General features: G+C 43.2%; 1 protein-coding gene across 2 annotated transcripts in view; it reads right to left on the reverse strand.

Annotated features, from left to right (window-relative positions):
* Positions 1-21,238, reverse strand: part of FMN2 (formin 2) — a 403,023-nt gene that overhangs the window by 363,155 nt on the left and 18,630 nt on the right. For both annotated transcript variants that reach the window (XM_033196220.1, XM_033196221.1), the window contains exon 2: positions 7,182-7,348. In XM_033196220.1, coding sequence (XP_033052111.1) covers positions 7,182-7,348 — 167 coding nt within the window. The remainder of the gene's footprint in view (positions 1-7,181; positions 7,349-21,238) is intronic.

Here is a 21,238-nt window from a genome sequence, read left to right on the forward strand (position 1 = left end):
ATATTGGAATACTGAAAAGGAAACAAAATCAGAATATGCTATCTGCCTCTGCAGTGCAACAGTTACACAGCATCCATATGTCTTCCAACTTATAGATAAACTATTAACCTTAAAAGTACACCCTAAACATAAAAGTGTATCTGGTAGAAGCTGGGAGGTAGACAGGGCTCAGACTAAATGAAGGGGAAAGTGGAGACACGAATAATGTGACTATTACATGGTGGGTGGGGTGGCAAGAGATACGATCTGAATTTGATGAAACAATGGCAAAAATCATAAGCATATTATTTAAAATTCAAAGAAGTGTTATGAAAGAGAAACTCGAAATAGCAATATAAATTATATCAGAAGGAAGAGGGAGAGACAAGGAGCTACATTCTCACAAGTGACCGCCAGAAGGCAAGAGCAGTGTCAATAACAGTGGCTAGGGCATGTTGTCTCACACCTATAATCCCAGCACTTTGGGAGGCTAAGGTGGGCGGATCACTTGAGGTCAGGAGTTCAAGACCAGCTTGGGCAATGTGGCCAAACCCGATCCCTACTAAAAATACAAAAATTAGCTGGCCATCGTGCTATGTGCCTGTAGTCCCAGCCACTCAGGAGACTGAGATAGGAGAATCACATGAACCTGGGAGGCAGAGGTTGCAGTGAGCCGAGATCATGCCCCTGTACTCCAGCCTGGGTGACAGAGACTCCATCTCAAAAACAAAACAAAAAAGGCATCAGCAGGCATTAACATACAGCAAGTCCACACAGCTTATGTAAATTTTGGTAAACAAAATAATCAGATAAAATAACTGTTAAAGTTGGTCTGAAAAAATTAAGTATCATTTTAATACCACCTTTAAAATACAAACAACTTTGAGAGTTGATACGGTATACAATGTTTCAAAAATAAATATACAGCAAAAAATATATATGTGTGTATATATTTTCTTAGAGCTGAAAGACGTGGCAAGCTTTTTGTTGCTTCTCAGGAAATGATCTGTGTGGGCTTGGCTAAATAGCATCAAAATGTTTTTCCTGCTCTGGAAAAAAAAAAAAAATGAATTCAAGGCCAGGCTAGGTGGCTCACACCTATAATCTCTGCACTTTGGAAGACCAAGGCAGGTGGATCACCTGAGGTCAGGAGTTCAAGACCAGCCTGGCCAACATGGTGAAACCCCATCTCTACTAAAAATACAAAAATTAGCTGGGTGTGGTGGCACATGCCTATAATCCCAGCTACTCAGGAGGCTGAGGTAGGAGAATCCCTTAAACCCAAGAGGCGGAGGTTGCAGTAAGCCAAGATCGTACCACTGTACTCCAGCCTGGGCAGCAGGGTGAGACCCTGTCTCAAGAAAGAAAAAAAAATAATGATTTCAAATGCAAATAATAATTTGTTTGTCCACTTAAGTCTTCTTTTTGTCTATGGTGACAATGAGTAGAATGTATTTCATTAGTTTTCTAGGACTGGCTGCTATTGGTTTTGATTAATTACTTCATCTTTCAACAGGTTCAAAAATCTTGTTTCTTGGGTTTCTTTGTAACCCGAATTTTTATGTCTTCCTTGTCTTTAATTTTAGCTTCACTCACACATTCATCCAAACCGATGTCCATTTACATATGTATCAAAGAGCTCTTGCCCATCTGGTGAGCATGGGATCACCACATGTTTGGCAAAATCAGCAGATCTGCCAAACCCAAACAAGTCCAGCAACCAAAAACATGCATCCAAAAATATCCTGCTAGGCAGACGTTTAAACATAAGCTCATGAAGGATTAAGTAGATTTAGAACCACCTACACCTGCAAAAATGCCTGGGTCAAGTAAACTTGCTTAACTCTTGGTGATGTAAGCGGATCATATAATATCTGCCACAGTTAGGATTAAAGAAATCCTAGAAGAGCTTGTTAATGAATAATCAACAATTATGTAAGATAAGTGTGGTTGGCTGGAAAACATGCATATGACCCAGAAAAAGGGACGTCATTTTGAAAAAGGTATGAGAGAGATGACTAAAATAGGTTCCAAATAAACAAAGAAGCCTAGCCTCAGACCACTGAAATATACCATCATCTATAAGTCAACAATACAATCTGCCAAGTAGCAAGCATTAGTATTATCCCTGTTTTCTCTTGCTAGCAGTTCTATCCTTCCGTCCTCCTCCCAAAATGGAGCTGTCTTCTCTACTTCATGAATGGCATAACCATCCACCCAGCTACTTCAAACCAAGAAGTCATCCTTGATTTCCTTGTGTTCTCTTGCTGCCATGTCTACCCCACCAAAAGTCCCATCAGCCATACCTCCAGAATCCACACCAACCTACTAACTGGTCTTCATCTCCCCTGTCACCATCCTGCCCCAAGTTACTGCCACCGTCTAGAACTAAACTACTGCGATATCCCACCTGCCTTCCTGCTTCTACTTCTGCACCTGCCTACACCCAAACATTCAAAGAGCAGGCTGGGGGCCGGGCATGGTGGCTCACGCCTATAATCCTAGCACTTTGGGAGGCCAAGGCGGGAGGACTGCTCGACCCCAGGAGTTCAAGACCAACTTGGGACAACACAGTGAGACCCTGTCTATAACAACAACTTAAAAAATTAGCTGGGCACAGTGGCTCATGCCTGTAGTCCCAGCTACTCGGAAGGGTGAGGTGGAAGGATCGCTTGAGCCCAGGAGGTCAAGACTGCAGTGAGCTGTGATTGCACTACTGCTCTCCAATCTGGGCAACAGAGTGAGACCCTGTCTCAAAAACAACCACCACCACAACAAACAAACCAAGACCAGCCCAGGTGATCCACAAAAGAATATTATAAGACAAATACGTTCTTCCCCTGCATAAAGCCTCCCAAAAGCTCCCATTAAAAAAAAAAAAAAAAAAAAAGCCAGGTGTGGTGGCTCACGCCTATAATTCTAGCACTTTGGGAGGCCAAGGTAGCAGATCACTTGAGGTCAGGAGTTCAAAACCAGCCTGGTCAACATGGTGAAACCCTGTCTCTACTAAAAATACTAAAATTAGCCAGAAATTGCTTGAACCCAGGAGGCAGAGGATGCAGTGAGCCAAGATCATGCCTCTGATCAGCAAGACTATCTCAAAAAAAAAAAAAGCCATATTCCTTCCATGGCTTTTCAGACCCTACCTATGCTATGGCCTGAGCCCTTGCTGTCCTCATCTCTTGAATCTCCAGCTTCCTCTGAGTCATGCTTGTGCTCCTCCAATGCCCTTTGGACTTGTCCTGGGAGCTGCCTGGAATGGCCTTCCCACAGACCTCATCTCACAGGGCTCCCCTCTGCGCTCATCCTACCCCATGCCACTCACTCCATCCTGTTAGTCCTGTTTTCCTTCATATCACTTATTAGAATCTGAGAGCAATTCATTAGCCTACGCATTTTTACAAAATCTGTCTCTCTCCCTTTTGAATAGGACACACATTGCAACAGAACACATTCTCTCGCTCACTAACACATCCCCAGACACTAAAACACTACCTGCCTTCTAGAATGAATATATTTGGTAAAAATCTGTGAATGAATTAACAGGATCACTCAAAGCCATCTTTGTCTTTTAAAGTTCTTGACATCTTAGTCATGTTAAAAGGTAAGACAAAATGTGCAATTGTTTTTCATACTTTCTACAGCACCCGATAAAGCAAAATGTTAGGCCCTAAAACAGTATAAAATAACATAAAACAAAATCCGAAGGGTTGAGTCAAGTAGGCTAATACATAAACTACATCAGTGAAGAGCCTCAAACTGAAGATCTTTATTGCTGTAATTGCACAGGTAAGTGCAGAGATGAGAAGGGAGAGGAGTGGGAGGTGGGAGAGAGGATCCCATTAGGGAAGGGAACAAAGTGGGCAGGTGGGGAGGTAGGAAGGGTGCCGGTTATGACCTTATTCCCACAGCATGTTCTGTCTCGAAGGGCAACTGATCTCAAGAGGACTGTTAGTTAGAAATGTTCCCAACAGCTATTTTCTGGAAATCAGCAGAGAGACTAATTATCGGAAATTTCTCTCCCCATAGATAAGCACATTTTTCCCCATCCCTCATTGACACCCCAGTCCTCAGAACCCCCTGTATCATTATATCGTCACCCTCTCCGGGTTTTCAAGAAACTCCTTGACTACGCATCCAATAAACGCATAGTTCTGTTGCTGAGCTGCTATTTAAGTATAGGGCATAACATTTCATACAAGAGTATCTTCAGTTTTTTTCTTTGTTTTGTGTTCATTTTGAAGGGGGAGTAGAGAGGTCCTACAGAGCCAGTGAATAAAGGAAGACAAAATGCAATCCCATCAAGTTGAAGGAAAGAAATTCCCGATTCTGAGGAAAGCCTTCACACGACATTAAGGCATTGTATTCCTTTGTTGTTTGTTTTTCACACTCGATGCCACACCCAGCTGCCCTCCAAAATAAGATGACGGGGAAGAGTTACTAGTCTCTAACACAAGGATGGAGTGAGGTGAGTATAAGAGACAACCAGGTTAGTCGATTAAAAAAAGAGAGAGAGAGAGAGAAAGAAACAGGATTACCCCCTGTTTATTCAATTTTACATTTATTGACTGGCAAGACTGTTCACTTCTGGGCTTTAAGGGAGGAAAATGTCGTTAACTTGGGAACAGTTTGAATCAAAAGCAAGTGCTAGACACGGCCAGTGTTTGCCTTTGCCTGCACTATACTAATTATAGTTCCAACTTGCCAAATCAATATATCTTCTAGAACTGAGTTCTATAACATTTAACACACCATCATTCTAGCATTCTGCCTCTACAATAACACAGACCTCTCATAGAAGAGAAGGGAGGAAAACATTTAAATTACACAATTTTTCCCATAAGAGAAAAAGATCTACCTAGTAGTGATTAGCCGCAATGTCATTTTTAAAAATTGCAGCAGGAAAACTGCAAACAAATCTCAGGAAGGAAACTTCCCAAGTCACACACAGCACAACATGGGGAATTTTCTTTCAAATGGGAAGCATCAAGAATCAAGAAGACCCCCGAATATTTTGTGTGATTTATTTCCCTAATACTAAAGGAAGATTGAGGAAGACTGCAGGCTGTAATGGGTAAAGAAGAGGAAGCAAAGTGAACAGATATAGACACTGTATTATTTATTATCGTATCTTGACCTTAGCCAGGGCTCATTTTCATTGTCTTTAAAACTCATCATTATTTGCCGGGCGCGGTGGCTCAAGCCTGTAATCCCAGCACTTTGGGAGGCCGAGACGGGCGGATCACGAGGTCAGGAGATCGAGACCATCCTGGCTAACACGGTGAAACCTCGTCTCTACTAAAAAGAATACAAAAAACTAGCCGGGCGAGATAGCGGGTGCCTGTAGTCCCAGCTACTCCGGAGGCTGAGGCAGGAGAATGGCGTAAACCCGGGAGGCGGAGCTTGCAGTGAGCTGAGATCCGGCCACTGCACTCCAGCCTGGGCGGCAGAGCAAGACTAAAAAAAAAAAAAAAAAAAAACTCATCATTATTTCATTCCTATATATTGAAGAAGGCTAAGAGAGCACCGTTGGCAGTAACAAAACAAAGTAAATAACCCATATGATGAAAAACCATAGCCGGACGCAGTGGCTCACGCCTGTAATCCCAGCAGTTTGGCAGGCTGAGGAGGGTGGATCATAAGGTCAGGAATTCGAGAACAGCCTGACCAACATGGTGAAACTCCATCTCTACTAAAAATACAAAAATTAGCCGGGCATGGTGGTGCACATCTGTAATCCCAGCTACTCAGGAGGCTGAGGCAGGAGAATTGCTTGAACTTGGGAGGCAGAGGTTGCAGTGAGCCAAGATAGCGCCACTGCACTCCAGCTTGGGCAACAAAGTGAGGCTCCATCTCAAAAAAAAAAAGAAAAAAAAAAAGAGTAAAAGAAAAAGAAAAACCATTATCCTCAAATAAAAATCCTGGGCTCTGCACAAGTGGGCCAATCTTCAATTTAGCTATGAGAATTTCATACGTGAAAATTCTTACACATCTGGGTTTGAGAGGTACTCATCCTAACCAATGCCGCACATCTACCACATACCTGAGAATGACTGGCAATACTCTGTCTCGACAATGAGAATCCAGCTGTGCTCATATTCGTGCTGTAAATATGCCTGGTGAATTACTGTTCTACACTATGAACCCTCTTGGTGAATGGGAGCTGGGGATGAAGCAGACGATGCTGCTTCCAGTCCATACTTCACACATACATGAGTTAGGAACGCACCGAAATAGCATTGTGGGGTCCATGGAAACCTCCGGCCCGCTGGGAGGAATAGCCGTGCCCAGTGCAGCTGCTTCTGAAGCAATGCCTATGACCAGCAAAGTCATAAATACTGACTTACAGCCACTTTAGGATCATCGCTGATTCCACAGTCTTGAAGCGGTATTTGTACCTCATGTTCACAGCGGCATTATTCACTCATTATGAACCCATATTCATAGCAGCATTATAGCAAAAGGTGGAAACAAGCCAAGTGTCCATGGATGGATGAGTGGAGAAACAAAATGTGACATATACCTACAATGAAATATTATTCAGCCTTAAAAAGGAAGGGAATTCTGACACATGCTCCAACATGGATGAATCTCAAAGACATGAGGCTAAGTGAAATAAGCCAGCCACAGAAAGGAAAAATACTGCATGATTCCACTTATATGAGCTGCCTAGCGTAGTCAGATTCATAGAGATAGAAGGAGAATGGTGGTTGCTAGGGGCTTGGGGAAAGAGGAGAATGGGGAGTTATTGTTTAATGGGTACAGGGTTTATTTTGGATGATTAAAAAGAGTTCTAAAGATGGATGGTGGTGGTGGATGCACAACCACATCAATGGATTTGATGCCGCTAAACGGTACATTTAAAAATGGTTACTATGGTAAATTTTACGTTATCCGTATTTTACCACAATTAAAAATAATTTAGAAATCAATTTTTAAAATCATCGCTGATTAAAGCAGGCTAGAGAACTCCTGAGTGACCATCTGTTAAGAAAAGGAGGTTTGGCAAAGGTACTTAATACTCTAGTTTTTTTTTTTTTTAGTGTACAAACAGACATACCGAGCTGTTGAGCAGCTAAGGAAAAAAAATGCCTGCATCACATGTTGTTTTTAAATTATAGGGTGACTGGGCAGACACACATTGTAGTTGCTATTTCAACAGCAAATCTGCCTCACAGGCAGAAGTGAATTCTCCTACTTACATCAAACGAAGCTGCATTGGTCTGGGCATTCTGATTACACGGTTCCCTGAAGCAATCACTAAAAGGAAGGAGAAGACCCATGGCAATGATCCGTGAGCAAAACTTCTCTGCTTCTTCTGGAGGCCCGTTCTCCTGCTGGCTGAACAGCTTCTCCAACAGTGTTCGCCCTGCAGATGAAACACAATCATTAAGAGGGAGCACTGCCGATCACCTGGCTCTGAACTCGCCAGGGGACAGCGGCTGGGTAAACACTGCCAGGGAGCAACACCGTTTCCAAGGCTACTGACAGAAAGGAGCCTCTCAAGCTAGGAGAAAGCTCTGTAGTCTGAGGCCAGAGTTGCCACATAAAACAACTGCAGAACTGCTTTGCTCTCTCATCCCCCTAAATACCTCCTGCCTCAAAAGAGAACAGGCCAAGTTATGGGCTATACAGTTTCCATCTAAGATTCTTAATTCAGATAAGGTCTTGCTATGTTGCTCAGGCTGGCCTTGAACTCTTGGGCTCAAGCAATTCTCCCACCTAAGCCTCCTGAGTGGCTAGATTTATAGGTGTGAGCCACCACAACCAGCTGGTTTTTTTTTTCTTTAATAGAGATGAAGTCTCACTATGTTGCCAAAGCTTACCTCAAACTCCTGGGCTCAAGCCATCGTCCTGCCTCAGCCTCCCAAGTAGCTAGAGCTACTGGCACATACCACCTCACTCAGCTCCCTTTTGGATTTAATTGGTAAATCCAATTTTGGATTTAAATTTGGATCCAAAGCCAGACACAGTGGCTCACGCCTGTAATCCCAGCACTTAGGGAGGCCGAGGTGGGTGGATCATCTGAGGTTAGGAGTTCAAGACCAGCCTGGCCAACATGGCAAAACCCCGTCTCCACTAAAAATACAAAAAAATAGCCAGGCGTGGTGGCAGGCACCTGTAATCCCAGCTACTCCGGAGGCTGAGGCAGGAGAATCGCTTGAACCTCGGTGGCGGAGGTTACAGTGAGCTGAGATCGCACTATTGCACTCTAGCCTGGGAAACAAGAGCGAAACTCCATCTCAGATAAATAAATAAATAAATAACCAGGCGTGGTGGCGGGTGTCTATAATCCCAGCTACTCAGAAGGCTGAGACAGGAGAATCGCTTGAAACCAGGAGGTAGAGATTGCAGTGAGCCGAGATCACGCCATTGCGCTCCAGCCTGGGCAACAAGAGTGAACCTCTGTCTCAAAAAATAATAAATAAATAAATAAATAAATAAATATTGGATATAAAGGCTAAACCCCTTGAATTTAATTACAGATGGCTCTCGAAGGAAGCAGTTCGTAACCCAGCGTGCCGCCATTTAGACTCGGAAACATCAGTGACTGACATTCACAGTGTCCATCATGACGGGGACAGAGAATGAAGAGGCAAAGAGGCAGGAGGCAAAGGCACCAACCCACAAGAAGTGAAGAGAGCTGGCCAACAAAATAAAAATAAGTCACCCAGAAAAGAGATAAAAATTCACACTTCTCTCAGAGGCTCCTCAGAAATATAACACTAGCATAGGTCTGAACTTAAGGACTTTTTTTTTTTTTTTTACTATTTCCCTAAAGAAAGGCAAGAGAGGCATAATAAGAAGACACTGGGCCGGGTGCAGTGGCTCACGCCTGTAATCCCAGCACTTTGGGAGGCCAAGGCAGGCAGATCACGAGGTCAGGAGATCGAGACCATCCTGGCTAACACGGTGAAACCCTGTCTCTACTAAAAATCAAAAAAAAAAAAAAACAAAAAAATTAGCCGGGCGAGGTGGCGGGCGCCTGTAGTCCCAGCTACTCGGGAGGCTGAGGCAGGAGAATCACTTGAACCCGGGAGGCGGAGCTTGCAGTGGGCCGAGATTGTGCCACTGCACTCCAGCCTGGTGACAGAGCGAGACTCTGTCTCAAAAATAAATAAATAAATAAATAAATAAGACACTGGCTGAGGATCCTAGAGGGCCCGGGTCCACCTAGCCCACGGGTTCTCAATCTTGGCTGAAACTGAGGATCACCTGGGAGAACAGAATTGCTGGAAGCAGGGCTCAGGCATCAGTTTTCTACAGGTCGTCAGTTGGTTCTAATGTTAGCGAGAGTGCAGAGTCATAGCTATGGGCCTTAATTTATTTCTGACACTTTTTTTTTGAGATAGACTCTCGCTCTGTCACTCGTGCAGTGGCATGGTCTGGCTCACTGCAACCTTCGCCTCCCCGGTTCAAGCGATTCTCCTGCCTCAGCCTCCCAAGTAGCTGGGACTACAGGCATGCACCACCACGCCCAGCTAATTTTTTTGTATTTTTAGTAGAGATGAGGTTTCACCATGTTGGTCAGGCTGGTCTTGAACTCCTGACCTCAAATGATCCGCCCGCCTTGCCTCCCAAATTGCTGGGATGACAGGCGTGAAATACCGTGCCTGGCCTAGCTCTTTAATTTCAAACATTTCTGTAGCTTGTTTTGCATTCATAAACTTTCATCAGAGGAAATGGAAAATCTCTAGGGTCCCTTCCGGGGTCACAATTGCTCCTCCTTCTAATCAGCAGATTCTTTCTTCAAATTTAGATCAACTGTTATCCAGAAAAGTCTTCAGTAATCCCCTTCCATGCTCTTTTGGAACCCCTCATAATTTCTTTGGGTAATTAATTATTTTATCTAATTGGTTCTGCAATCATTTGCTTAAAGCTGACCTTCCTCACTGAAATGTAAACTTGCTGATGACCAGCATCTATCTTGCAAACTTGACCACTTGCACATAAAAAGCATCAATAAATATTTTCAGGATTTCTGAATAAACACAGTGCTATGATCCTGTGACAGATTCATTCATATAGCCAGAATTGGAAATGATTTATCAGTCTATACCATCAAACTTTTTATGTAAAGGGTTTTAGGCTTTATGAGCCTATGTAAAGTATTTTAGGCTTTATGAGCCATGTAAGGTCTCTGTCACATATTTTTCACTGGTTTAATTTTGTTTCGAGCAACTTTGAACATGTAAAAACCATTCTTAGCTCTGGGCTTTGCAAAACCAGGCCAAGTCTATACTTCAGTTACAATAACTACATTTCAAATGTATAAATGTTCAATTCTATCAGGATACTAGTCATGCAATTGTTATGCCTCTTCCTATTTCTGTCTATAAAACAAATCTCAAAAGCTGCCTTTGATATTTCGAGTGACAAAGCAGGACACAAGAGGTCTCTCTATTTTCTCCATTTCTTCTAGTCATTAGAGAACATTCTTTGGTCTCCCAGGATTTTTTTGAGGGGAATAAAAAAGTTTTCCCCTACAGGACTTCAGTTTGCCTGCATCTAACTGGAACTAAATATCTAGGAAATAGCATCCCTCAATTCTCAAGTGATTAATTATTATAACAGTATATTGTTGTATTCATCTTACCGAATTACTGGAAATAGCCCTAAAACTAATTCTTTCCTACCACTCAGATAATGTATTTGACAAAAAATAAGGGCATCAGGATCTTGCATGTGTGTGACTGAGAGTAAATGTGTATGTGTATATCAAGCCAAAAATTATCAAGAGTTCCAGAACAGTGTGGAAGAGAGAGAATGATGACCTGTTGGAACTCCACTTCCAAGAAAGCACATGCCCCGAAATCCTTAATGAAGGGTGTCTCTATCACAACCCTATCAAAATCCTGGGCCTGGTATTCCGTGTTTAGGGGTAGTGGGGAAAATTATCCCGTGCTTTTAGCAGCATCCCTGGCCATTACTACTGGATGGCAGTAGCACAGCCACTTGCCCCCAGCTGTAACAGCCAAAAATGTCTCCAGACATTGCCAAATGTCTCCTGGGGCAGGGGGAAAAATAACCCCAGGCTGAGAACCCCACGCCTAACCTCTCTCTAAAGAAACTTCACCTCCTTCCTTAGTGATAACTTGGCTTCTGCTTGAGGATCTTTGAGGATCTCCTCGCCCTGCAATCGTCTCAGGTGGAGGCATTTTTTTTTTTTTTTTTTTTGAGATGGAGTCTTGCCCTGTTGCCCAGGCTGGAGTGCAGTGGTGAGATCTCGGCTCACTGCAACCTCCGTCTCCCGGGTTCAAGCGATTCTCCTGCCTCAGCCTCCTGAGTAGCTGAAATTACAGGCACGTGCCACCACACCTGGCTAATTCTTTGTATCTTTAGTAGAGATGAGGTTTCACCATGTTGGCCAGGCTGGTCTCAAATTCCTGACCTTGTGATCCACCCACCTCAGCCTCCCAAAGTGCTGGGACTATAGGTGTGAGCCACTACGCCTGGCCAGGTGGAGGCATTTTAAGTCAAATCCCTCACATTTGAGGGACAAAATGTGGGAAACCTCCTTGTTCCCCATGAACAATTCCAGATGATTTCTTCTCCTCCAAAACCATGAGCTTTTCTGAAAATTCCTGCCACTGGCTAGACTCTACTATCCCTCCTCCTTTCTGCCATCCACTAACCTCTAGTTATTCCCTCCCCTCGTCACTCACCAAATAACTCACCTCCTTGCCCCACGTTCCACCTCTACTCCTATCATTCTTAGTGATTTGGACATCCACATGGAGAGCAAACCTGCGTTCAGGAGGATACCTCGCCCGAGACCTTGAGCCCCTTGCCTCCAGCTAACATTTTCTTCACCACAAAATAGCCACCCATTCCCATCTCACAGCCTCAAACCGGCCACTATCAGGAACTGTACCACTTCCGGAAGATCAATTCCAAAGTTTACTCCAAACTCTCCAGTGGCTTCCCATTGCCCTCAGAGTAAAATCAGATCCCTCACTGTGGAGCCCTGATAGGTAAGTTAGCAACAACGAGGAACGGGGTCCCAGGTGGGGGAGAACAATTGTTCTGAGAGACGGTTAACCACAAACAACCCACTTGCACACGATCCTGTTCCCAAATACCTCACTCTGCATGCAGCCCCAGCAGCATCACTTTATTTGCACGTAGCCCCACAAGCAAGACCCTATATCACTTTACCCTAGCCCCTGCCTCTTGGCAGACAGCCCCTTCTCTGCTCTGCTACCCATTGCTCCTTTGCAACGTACTTACTCTCTAATAAACTTGCATTCTTCACCTCACTACTGTTGCAGTAAATTATTTTATAACCCAAGGCAACAGCCCCAGTCAGTCACAACCCCGCAACACTCACCAGATGCAAGAGCCACCTCCCTACCTCCCACCTCTCACCACTCTTGCCTACTGGCCTTCTCCTCCTGGAACACACTGAGCTCACTCTCACCATGAAGCCTTTTGCACCAGAACACTCTTCCCCCGGATACATCAATGACTCCCTCACTCCTTCATCTCATTCAGGTCTCCGGTCAGTGGTCACTTGCACTGAGAGAACTTCCTAAAACCCTTTCTGAAGGAGCATGACCCATTACTCTTGTTCCCATTATCCACTTTATTCTTCAGAGAGCTTAGTCCTTGAATGTATGTAAGTCTGTGATCTGTCTCCTACTCCTGGAGGGTAAACTCCATTTCAGCAATCCCTGCTGTGTGTTTACCACCTTTTACTCAGGACCTCAAGGAGTGGCTGGCAAAGAGGGGATAATCAATTAATTTTTTGATCATCAATGAATCTACGTACAAATGCCTGAATGGAACATCTAACTCCTGAGAACTACCTTCTACCTTTAGACTCTTACTCTAGAACCTCTTCTAAAGCTCCATCCACCATGCTGACCTTGAATACCAGTTATCCCTACGACTGTTGCACAATCTGTCACCTGTGCTGTGTCACTTCCTTCCTCAGTGGCTTAAATTCCCTGTTCTATCACTATAATTAAATACTTCAAACACTTCAGCTCTTTTATCCCTCTCTCCCTCCACCACGCTTGTCAGGTGAAACCACAACCTGTTTCGGCGCAGCCATCCACTTTCTCTTTGCCTGCACCTGAACAACTGAACAGTGTAAAAGAAAGCCACACAGGTAGCCTGGGTGTGGGGGCTCACGCCTGTAATCCCAGCACTTTGGGAGGCCAAGGCAGGTGGATCACGAGGTCAGGAGATCAAGACCATACTGGCTAACACGGTGAAACCCCGTCTGTACTAAAAATACAAAAAAATTAGCTGGGTGTGGTGGCACGCACCTGTAGTCCCAGCTACTCAGGAGGCTGAGGCAGGAGAATTGCTTGAACCTGGGAGGCGGAGGTTGCAGTGAGCCGAGATCGCGCCACTGCACTCTGGCCTGGGCAACAGAGCAAGACTCCATCCCAAAAAAAAAAAAGAAAAGAAAAGAAAAGAAAGCCACGTAAGTGTTGTCTGTCTTCACCTTCAGTGCACAGCTATATACCTCAATGAGGTCAACACTGCTGTGCGTTCTCATGTAAGCTTCCACTCCAATACAATGTTTAAACAATCTTCTCCCCACCTGACCCATTCTTTCCAATGATGAGATGATACTGTCAAATGATTTACTGAGACAAATTCCAAATATGCAAAATTGCTCACACTTGTCTTCCTCACAATAGAAAGAGGCCCTGTTACAAGCAACAGCAAGTTCTTTCCCTTGTGTTGTGAGCTGAATTCCTTATTGCTTGCCAAGATATCACTTCTTTGGCTATCCCTTCTCTCCTGAAATACAAACACCTCCCTCTTTGCTGGACATTCCTAGTATCACACAAACATGCTTTAAAAAAAAAAACCCGAAAGAACAAATCCTCCCTTGAGCCAAATCACTCTCCACTCCCAGCTACTATTCCTTTGCTTGGCTTCCCTTCACATCAAAACACTACTGGAATTAACGACGTTTGCTACCTCTCCCTCCTTGCTTAGTCTGCTCTAATTTGTTTTCCATCCCCATGATGTGCCAGAAATTGCTGGCCAGCATGGTATCAATAACTTTTTTTTTCCGTTTTTTTTAAAAAAAGATAAGGTCTCCCTCTGTCACCCAGGCCAGAATGCAATGGTCCTATCATAACTCACTGCAGCCTCAAACTTCTGGGCTCGAGCAATCCTCCTGCTTCAACCTCCCAAAGTGCTGGGACTACACAGGTGAGCCGCCACACCCAGCCAACATTTCCGTCTTCATCCTACTTAGTTTATCTTTCAGAAAAATTTCACTGCTGATTTACTCCTACTCCTTAAAGCACTTTATTCTCATCTCATGATATTCCCCTCCCCTATTTTCTCTAACTCCCTAGACATTTTCTCCCAAGTCCCTTTTAATGGCTCCTCTACCCAACATGGCAATGTAAGAGTGCTTTCAGGCTCACCCCACGGCTTATTCTCTCAACTCTTTCCATATTCTCTCCCATAATCTCACCCAGTCTCTAAATACCCCATCCTTTGAAACTGGGCAGACCTCTGTGAATGCACTGACTAGTCAGGAAGTTGCCCTGTATGGTCTTTAAGGGGGACAAGCCCTCAATTCTGGGAATTCCCTGTCATTTTCCAAAAACTTCCTGAATAATCCACCCCTTGTTTAGCACATGATCAAGAAATAGCCATAAAAATAGCCAGCCAGAAGCCCTCGGGGCCGCTCTGCCTACGGGGCAGCAACCCTTTTATTCTTTTACTTTCTTATAAACTTGCTCTCCCTTTACTCTGTGGTTCTCTCTTGAATTCCTTCCTGAGGGAAGCCAAGAACCCATGTGGTCGCCCGGGCAGAACCCCAGTTTTGGGGTTGGCTCTGTGACAAGACTGTACTGTAACAGCAGGAGGACTGGGGGAAAAGATGAGAATTCAAAGAACCACCAAACCAGCAGGTTTACCGATTTTGCTCCTCCAGTGTCCCTCAAGCTGAACTCAAAGTATCCCAAAACCCAGAAGTGAGCATCAGCACCGACAAGGAAAGCTTCAAGGGGCAATTTGGCAATGTGTGTCAGTGATCTTTAAAAATTCACCCCTTTGACCCAGAAATTCAACTTTATAAAAGCTATTCTAGGTAAATGTTCAGAGGTATCCTCAGAGTGATGCATCATAGGAGTATTACGACGATTAAATGAGATAATGCATGTCAAGTATTTATCACAGTTCCTGGTACTATAACAAATAGATTATTAATAGTACCAAAATTAAAAGGAACTAAAATGTCCAACAATAAAGACATAAATAAAAAAGAAAATGATAGCTTTATACACATGACTGTTAACTATAGAGCCATTAAAAGCCATGCTATTACAGAAAGAATAATAACTTAATTGATTTAAACATATTGAATATATATAAAGAAACCAGAAAAATAAAACATCAGCTATCACTGGAGAATGCTAGGGCACTGCTAACAGAATAGGAAATAATGAAGCATTTATGCTGCCTTTCTAGAAAGGTCTGTATTTCAGGGTAACAACCATACCTCGTGAATAAAGAAAAGTCTTCAATACAGAAAAATTCCAGCCAAAATGTGCAAAAGAAATGATAGAATTAGAAAATCACCATTTTGCAATTCCTAATGAAATAATGGGCTCACTTAATGAACAGTAAGTGGATGGAAAATCCATTAGAGAAAATGTCAATTGAAATGCTTGCAAAGAAAGGATCAAGCTGTCAGCCTCAAACCCAGGGATCATTCACAGCTTCAGGACAATTGAGAAAGCCAGACATGGTGGGCCCCTGCTGGGGGTGATCATAAAGTACACAGCACCCCCCATCAAGCTCTCCCGCTGTCCCCCAGCCTGTGGAACAAAAGAAAGGAGAAATGAGCATGAACCAAATCAACTGTCAGATTGCACCTAGCATCCATTCTAGAGTATCAGAGAGTTCTGAGGATGGACTAGTTACCGGGTAATATTGAACAACTCATTCTATTTGCTTTCAATATAAAGAATGGCATTGTAGCATATTTTTAAAGTCCATTTTTGAGATACATATTTGACACTAAAATAACATGATGTCTGAAGCTTGTTTTAAATTATTTCACAAAAAAGTAGGTGGCATGGGGTAGAAGGGGAAAAAGGGGGTTGATAAAACTATTATGGCATTGAAAATATTGATGCTTACTGAAGCTGAGTGATGGATTCATGGGAATTCATTTAATTCTCTAAGTGTGTATATTCAACTTTCACAATAAAATATCTTCAATCACACTATTAAAAAGATTTAATTACATAGAAATATGTGACACAAAAATCATGTGAAAATTCAAGACACAAAGCTAAACAAAGCATGTTCCTGATTTTGCAAAAGCAAGAGATATGAACCCAGTTTATTAGAGTCAAAATCACTGTGGTGGGAAGGTGAACAGTTTTTGTTATTTGCAGGAGACACACTCCAGCTGGACTATATACTGAACTCCTTTTCTATTCAAGGAATGTAATTTGACCGGGTCATCGGGAGTGGACAGAGACATCAACTTTTATTTCTCTTCCTGCATTTGATAATTGAGGATTTAATCGGGAGACACTCACCTACTAAACAGGACGCCTTGAATCTAAACTAGGGAGAACTGGCTGCCCTGAAGCCTTCCAAACACAACCTTACTTTCTTTTTTTTTTTTTTCGAGACAGAGTCTTGCTCCGTCCCCCAGACTGGAGTGCAGTGTCACAATCTCGGCTCACCACAACCTCCGCCTCCAGGGTTCAAGCAACTCTCCTGCCTCCCGAAAAGCTGGGACCACAGGTGTGTGCCACCACGCCTGGCCAATTTTGTATTTTTAGTAGAGACAGGGTTTCATCATGTTAGCCAGGCTGGTCTCAAACTCTTGACCTCAGGCAATCCGCCCACTTCAGCCTCCCAAAGTGCTGGGATCACAGGCATGAGCCCCGGTGCCTGGCCACAACCTTACTTCTTAACTGTGCAAACCAGAGGCTTCCAGGTTCCCTCTGGCACTCGCTTCCACACCCCGTGACTACACTATCCCCCCCTCAGTCAAGGTATCCCCCAGTCCCCTCACTCTACTCCTTGGTCAAATCACTGTTCCTAGACAGACATGTCAACCACACCAATAAATGAAAATCATTGGCCCTAGAATAATTTTAACTTTTTCAAGTGTCCAGTTTTCAAACCTGCATTTCACTTCATATTTGCATACATTTATTTATTCAACCATATTTCCTGAGCTCTTACTCTTTGCAAAACAGCACTAAGTCAATTTGCCAAAAATCTATCTGCTGAATGAACAGCTCACAAAACACTGCCTGTGGGCAGTAGCCATTTCCCAGCAGGGGCTGGTGCCAGCTAGAAGGTCAGTCCCTAGGGCCCGGACCGCAGGGTCAGCCAGGGAGGCCTTCAGAAGCACACACTGTCCCAGGGTCCCTTATCAGGAAAACTCGAATGGAATCACCATAAAGGAAGAGGTAGGCTCTACCACTGCCGAGGGAACACACCCCCAGCAGCTGTAGCAACACTGCAACTAGAGAAAATTCTCAAAAGCTGATAAAATCATCTCTACAGCACAGATTGCTATAACCTTTATAAGTATATAAATGCTAATTTCTGAGGAATTTATAACTCTATAAAGATGAGGGCAGGAGAGGGACAAAGTTTCTTGGGCTCTTTCTGCTCCCTTTCCTCCCTCCACCCAAATAAAAGACCCAATGGGAGGGGCCATCTTCCTGTCCTTCAAACCCAGCCTCTAATGTCATTTTCTTAACTAGAAAATGCAGGCCTGTCCAGGCACGGTGGCTCATGCCTGTAATCCCAGCACTTTGGGAGGCTGAGGCTGGCAGATCATGAGGTCAGGAGAGAGAGACCAACCTGGTCAACAGGGTGAAACCCCGTCTCTACTAAAAATACAAAAATTAGCTGGGTGTGGTGGTGCGTGCCTGTAGTCCCAGCTACTCGGGAGGCTGAGGCAGGAGAATCCCTTGAACCCAGGAGGCGGAGATAACAGTGAGCTGAGATCATACCACTGCACTCTAGCCTGGTGACAGAGTGAGACTCCGTCTCAAAATAAATAAATAAAAAAGAAAGAAAATGCAGGCCTAAGGATGTTAGGTGTCTTGTCAAAGGTCACGCTATCTTCATCTAGGAAAGGCCCATGTCGCTGATCACACATATTACATATTATATACCTAATTATACAGAAATGAAGAAATCTAGAATAGTATAACCATAAATAATTCTCTCATTCTTTTATAGGATGGAAAGTGTTCCTTATTTTCTGCCCATTCCTTTCCACTGAAAACACGTGGACTCTGTACCTTGACTTCATGAAGTACACCCATGTGGGGAGGCATGGGATTGCAGCCACAGCTTAAGCAACAGAAGCTACTTCCTGGATCCCAATCCTGATGTCAGAGATGTTTGAACCAGAGCGACTCCATCTTGAATAGGGGCTGGGTAAAATAAGACTGAGACCTACTGGGATGCATTCCCAGGATGTTAAGAAATTCTTAGTCATAGGATGAGTAGGAGGTCAGCACAAGATACAGGTCATAAAGACCTTGCTGATAAGGCTGATAAGACACTGATAAGACAGATTGCAGTAAAGAAGCCCGCTATAACCCACTAAAACCAAGATGATGACCAGAGTGACCTCTGGTCATCCTCACTGTTACACTCCCACCAGCCCCACGACAGTTTACAAATGCCATGGCAACATCAGGGAGTTACCCTATAAGGTCAAAAAAGGGGAGGCATGAATAATTCACTCCTTGTTTAGCATACCATCAAGAAATAACCATAAAAATGGGCAACCACTTGGGGCTGCTCTGTCTATGGAGTAGCCATTCTTCTATTCCTTTACTTTCTTAATAAACTTGCTTTCACTTTACCCTAAGGACTTGCCCTGAATTCTTTCTTGTATGAGATCCAAGCGCCCTCTCTTAAGGTCTGGATTGGGACCCCTTTCTGTAACATCGATGCTTCCATTATGCTAGGTATGGCCTTAGACAGGTTACATAACCCCTGGGAATCCTGTTTCCTCAGCTAGAAATTGGAAATAATCATCCTCATTACCTCCAAGGTTTAATGTGAAAATTAAACGAAACAAGTTTGGTAACAGGTTTAACACAGTACCCAATAAATGTTATCTGCTATTATTATGATCAAGATGTACCTCAGATACTCTCTACTTGTAAATGTGATTTAAAACTTTGGTTCAACTTAAAAGAAGGAAATCATAAGTTGGATCTAAAAGCATTTGAAATAGTATGGTAGTAGGCAAGGTAATCACAGATTCAAATATCTTCATCCACCAAGTTTTGGGGGATTTTTCTTAAATTTAGTAGATTTTAACAACAAGGTAATATTTAAGACACTGCTTGCTACAATTCCTAACCTCGATTTTTTTTTAAAAAAAGGGCTTGCATTATTTGTTTTACTATATTTATTAAATTCACATCAAAAATAATATTCATTAAATGAGAGTCGGGAACTTAACTAATCATTAATGTTCTCCAATTACCGCTGTACTAATCCCCTCACACTCTTCCCACATTCTTCCACACTGCAGCTAATCAAAAGTGAAGCTTGTAGAATCAGCTTTGCAGTCATACACTAGCTGTAAATACTCCTCTTACCTTGGGAAGCAAAAATCACAAGCCTAGATAAACATGGACACTGCAGTGGGTGGGAAGTTTTCACTCACCATCACGACAAATGTTGCAATCCTCTTGCACAATGAAAAAGTAAAATCAGCTATACTTGCACTGGGGTTTTATTGGGCCTCTGACTATGGACACTACAAAAAGTAAAAAATACTTTATTTTAACAGGGCTATACAACATAAAAGGCATTTCTGCATCTACTGTCAGCTCTGTGAAGTAGGCAGAACAGGATTTATCATCACAACTTCAAAGAAACTAACCGAGGAATGAAAAGGTTCTAGAGTCTGCCCCAAGTCATAAGATTGGAAAGTGGCAATGCCAAAACTGGACGCACACTCTGCTTTCCTCATTTTTATTCCAGGGATCTTCTACTTCTGACTCAGCCAGCAACTCTGGGAAAAGCTTCTGACCAACTTTCTGCATTAGGATATAAAATAAACAGACCAGCAATCTGTGCCCTGCAGGGGCTAACAACCTACTTACAACAACCAAAGTCCAAGAAGGAAGATTTTAAAAGCAGTCTGTTTAGAACACACTGCCTTAATTAAACATCCTTAGTGGAACTGGGAGGTTGGGGAGGAGCAAAGATAAGATATAACCAAGCACTTAGGAGTCTGTCATATCCCAAAGAATGTCCTAGGCCTACTAGAGGAAGACAATCTGAAGAAAACATGCTCCCTGCCCTTAACTAATAATAATAATAATAATACCATAATACAATGTAGCTGGCATACTCTTGTAGAAGTGATGCAGGGTATGGGCTGGCTCCCAACTGCTGACAACACAGAGCAGGAAGAGTCTGTGTCTCAGTACATGTATTTGCTATAATTGATGTGGAACACATCTTTAATACCCTTCTCAATATTTCTAGTGTCAAGTAATATGAATGCATCAAATGTGGTCTCAGTTCACCACAGAGAACATCCAACTTCTTCAAAACAATATTGAAGATACATTGTAGGCACTTTTTCTTGAAGACTGAGAGAATGTCTAAATGAAAGGTGTACATAGGTTCAGTGACTTCAACATAGAGCAGGGAGAGTCTCCCATTTTACTGAGACAAGAAAGTGTCCAAACAGGAATAGAAGCTTTGAGGACAGACAGTAGGAGATGCTCTTCTCCCACTACCCTTGATGGTACATGTAACCTTTCTGGTTTTACTCATCCCAAAGACTAACAATTGTCATGAGGAGGACCAAATGACTCAGTGACATTCCACTACTGTTAATCTTCAGTATGTTGGAGCCAGAAGAAATCTTAGAGATCATTTAGTTCAAACCACTAATTCCATTGTAAAGAAATCAAGGCCCAAATATTTGAGTAATATGTCTAAGGGTATATATACGGGAGGGCTAAATGCAAGTTTTGTACTGCGTTTTATGTCCTATAATAGCATTCAATTTTAATCATCTGTTTGAAACTTGTATTTTAATAGCCTACAAATATGTCATTGATATTTTTTCCGTGTGTATGTGTGTGTGTGTGTGTGTGGTTTTTTTTTTTTTTTGAGGGGGGGAGTCTCGCTCTGTTGCCCAGGCTAGAGTGCAATGGCAGCATCTCAGCTCACTGCAACCTCCGCCTCCTGGGTTCAAGTGATTCTCCTGCCTCAGCCTCCTGAGTAGCTGGGATTACAGGCTCTCCCCACC

This window comes from Trachypithecus francoisi, unplaced genomic scaffold (assembly GCF_009764315.1).
Source record: "Trachypithecus francoisi isolate TF-2019V2 unplaced genomic scaffold, Tfra_2.0 Lachesis_group5, whole genome shotgun sequence".
Lineage (NCBI taxonomy): Eukaryota > Metazoa > Chordata > Mammalia > Primates > Cercopithecidae > Trachypithecus > Trachypithecus francoisi.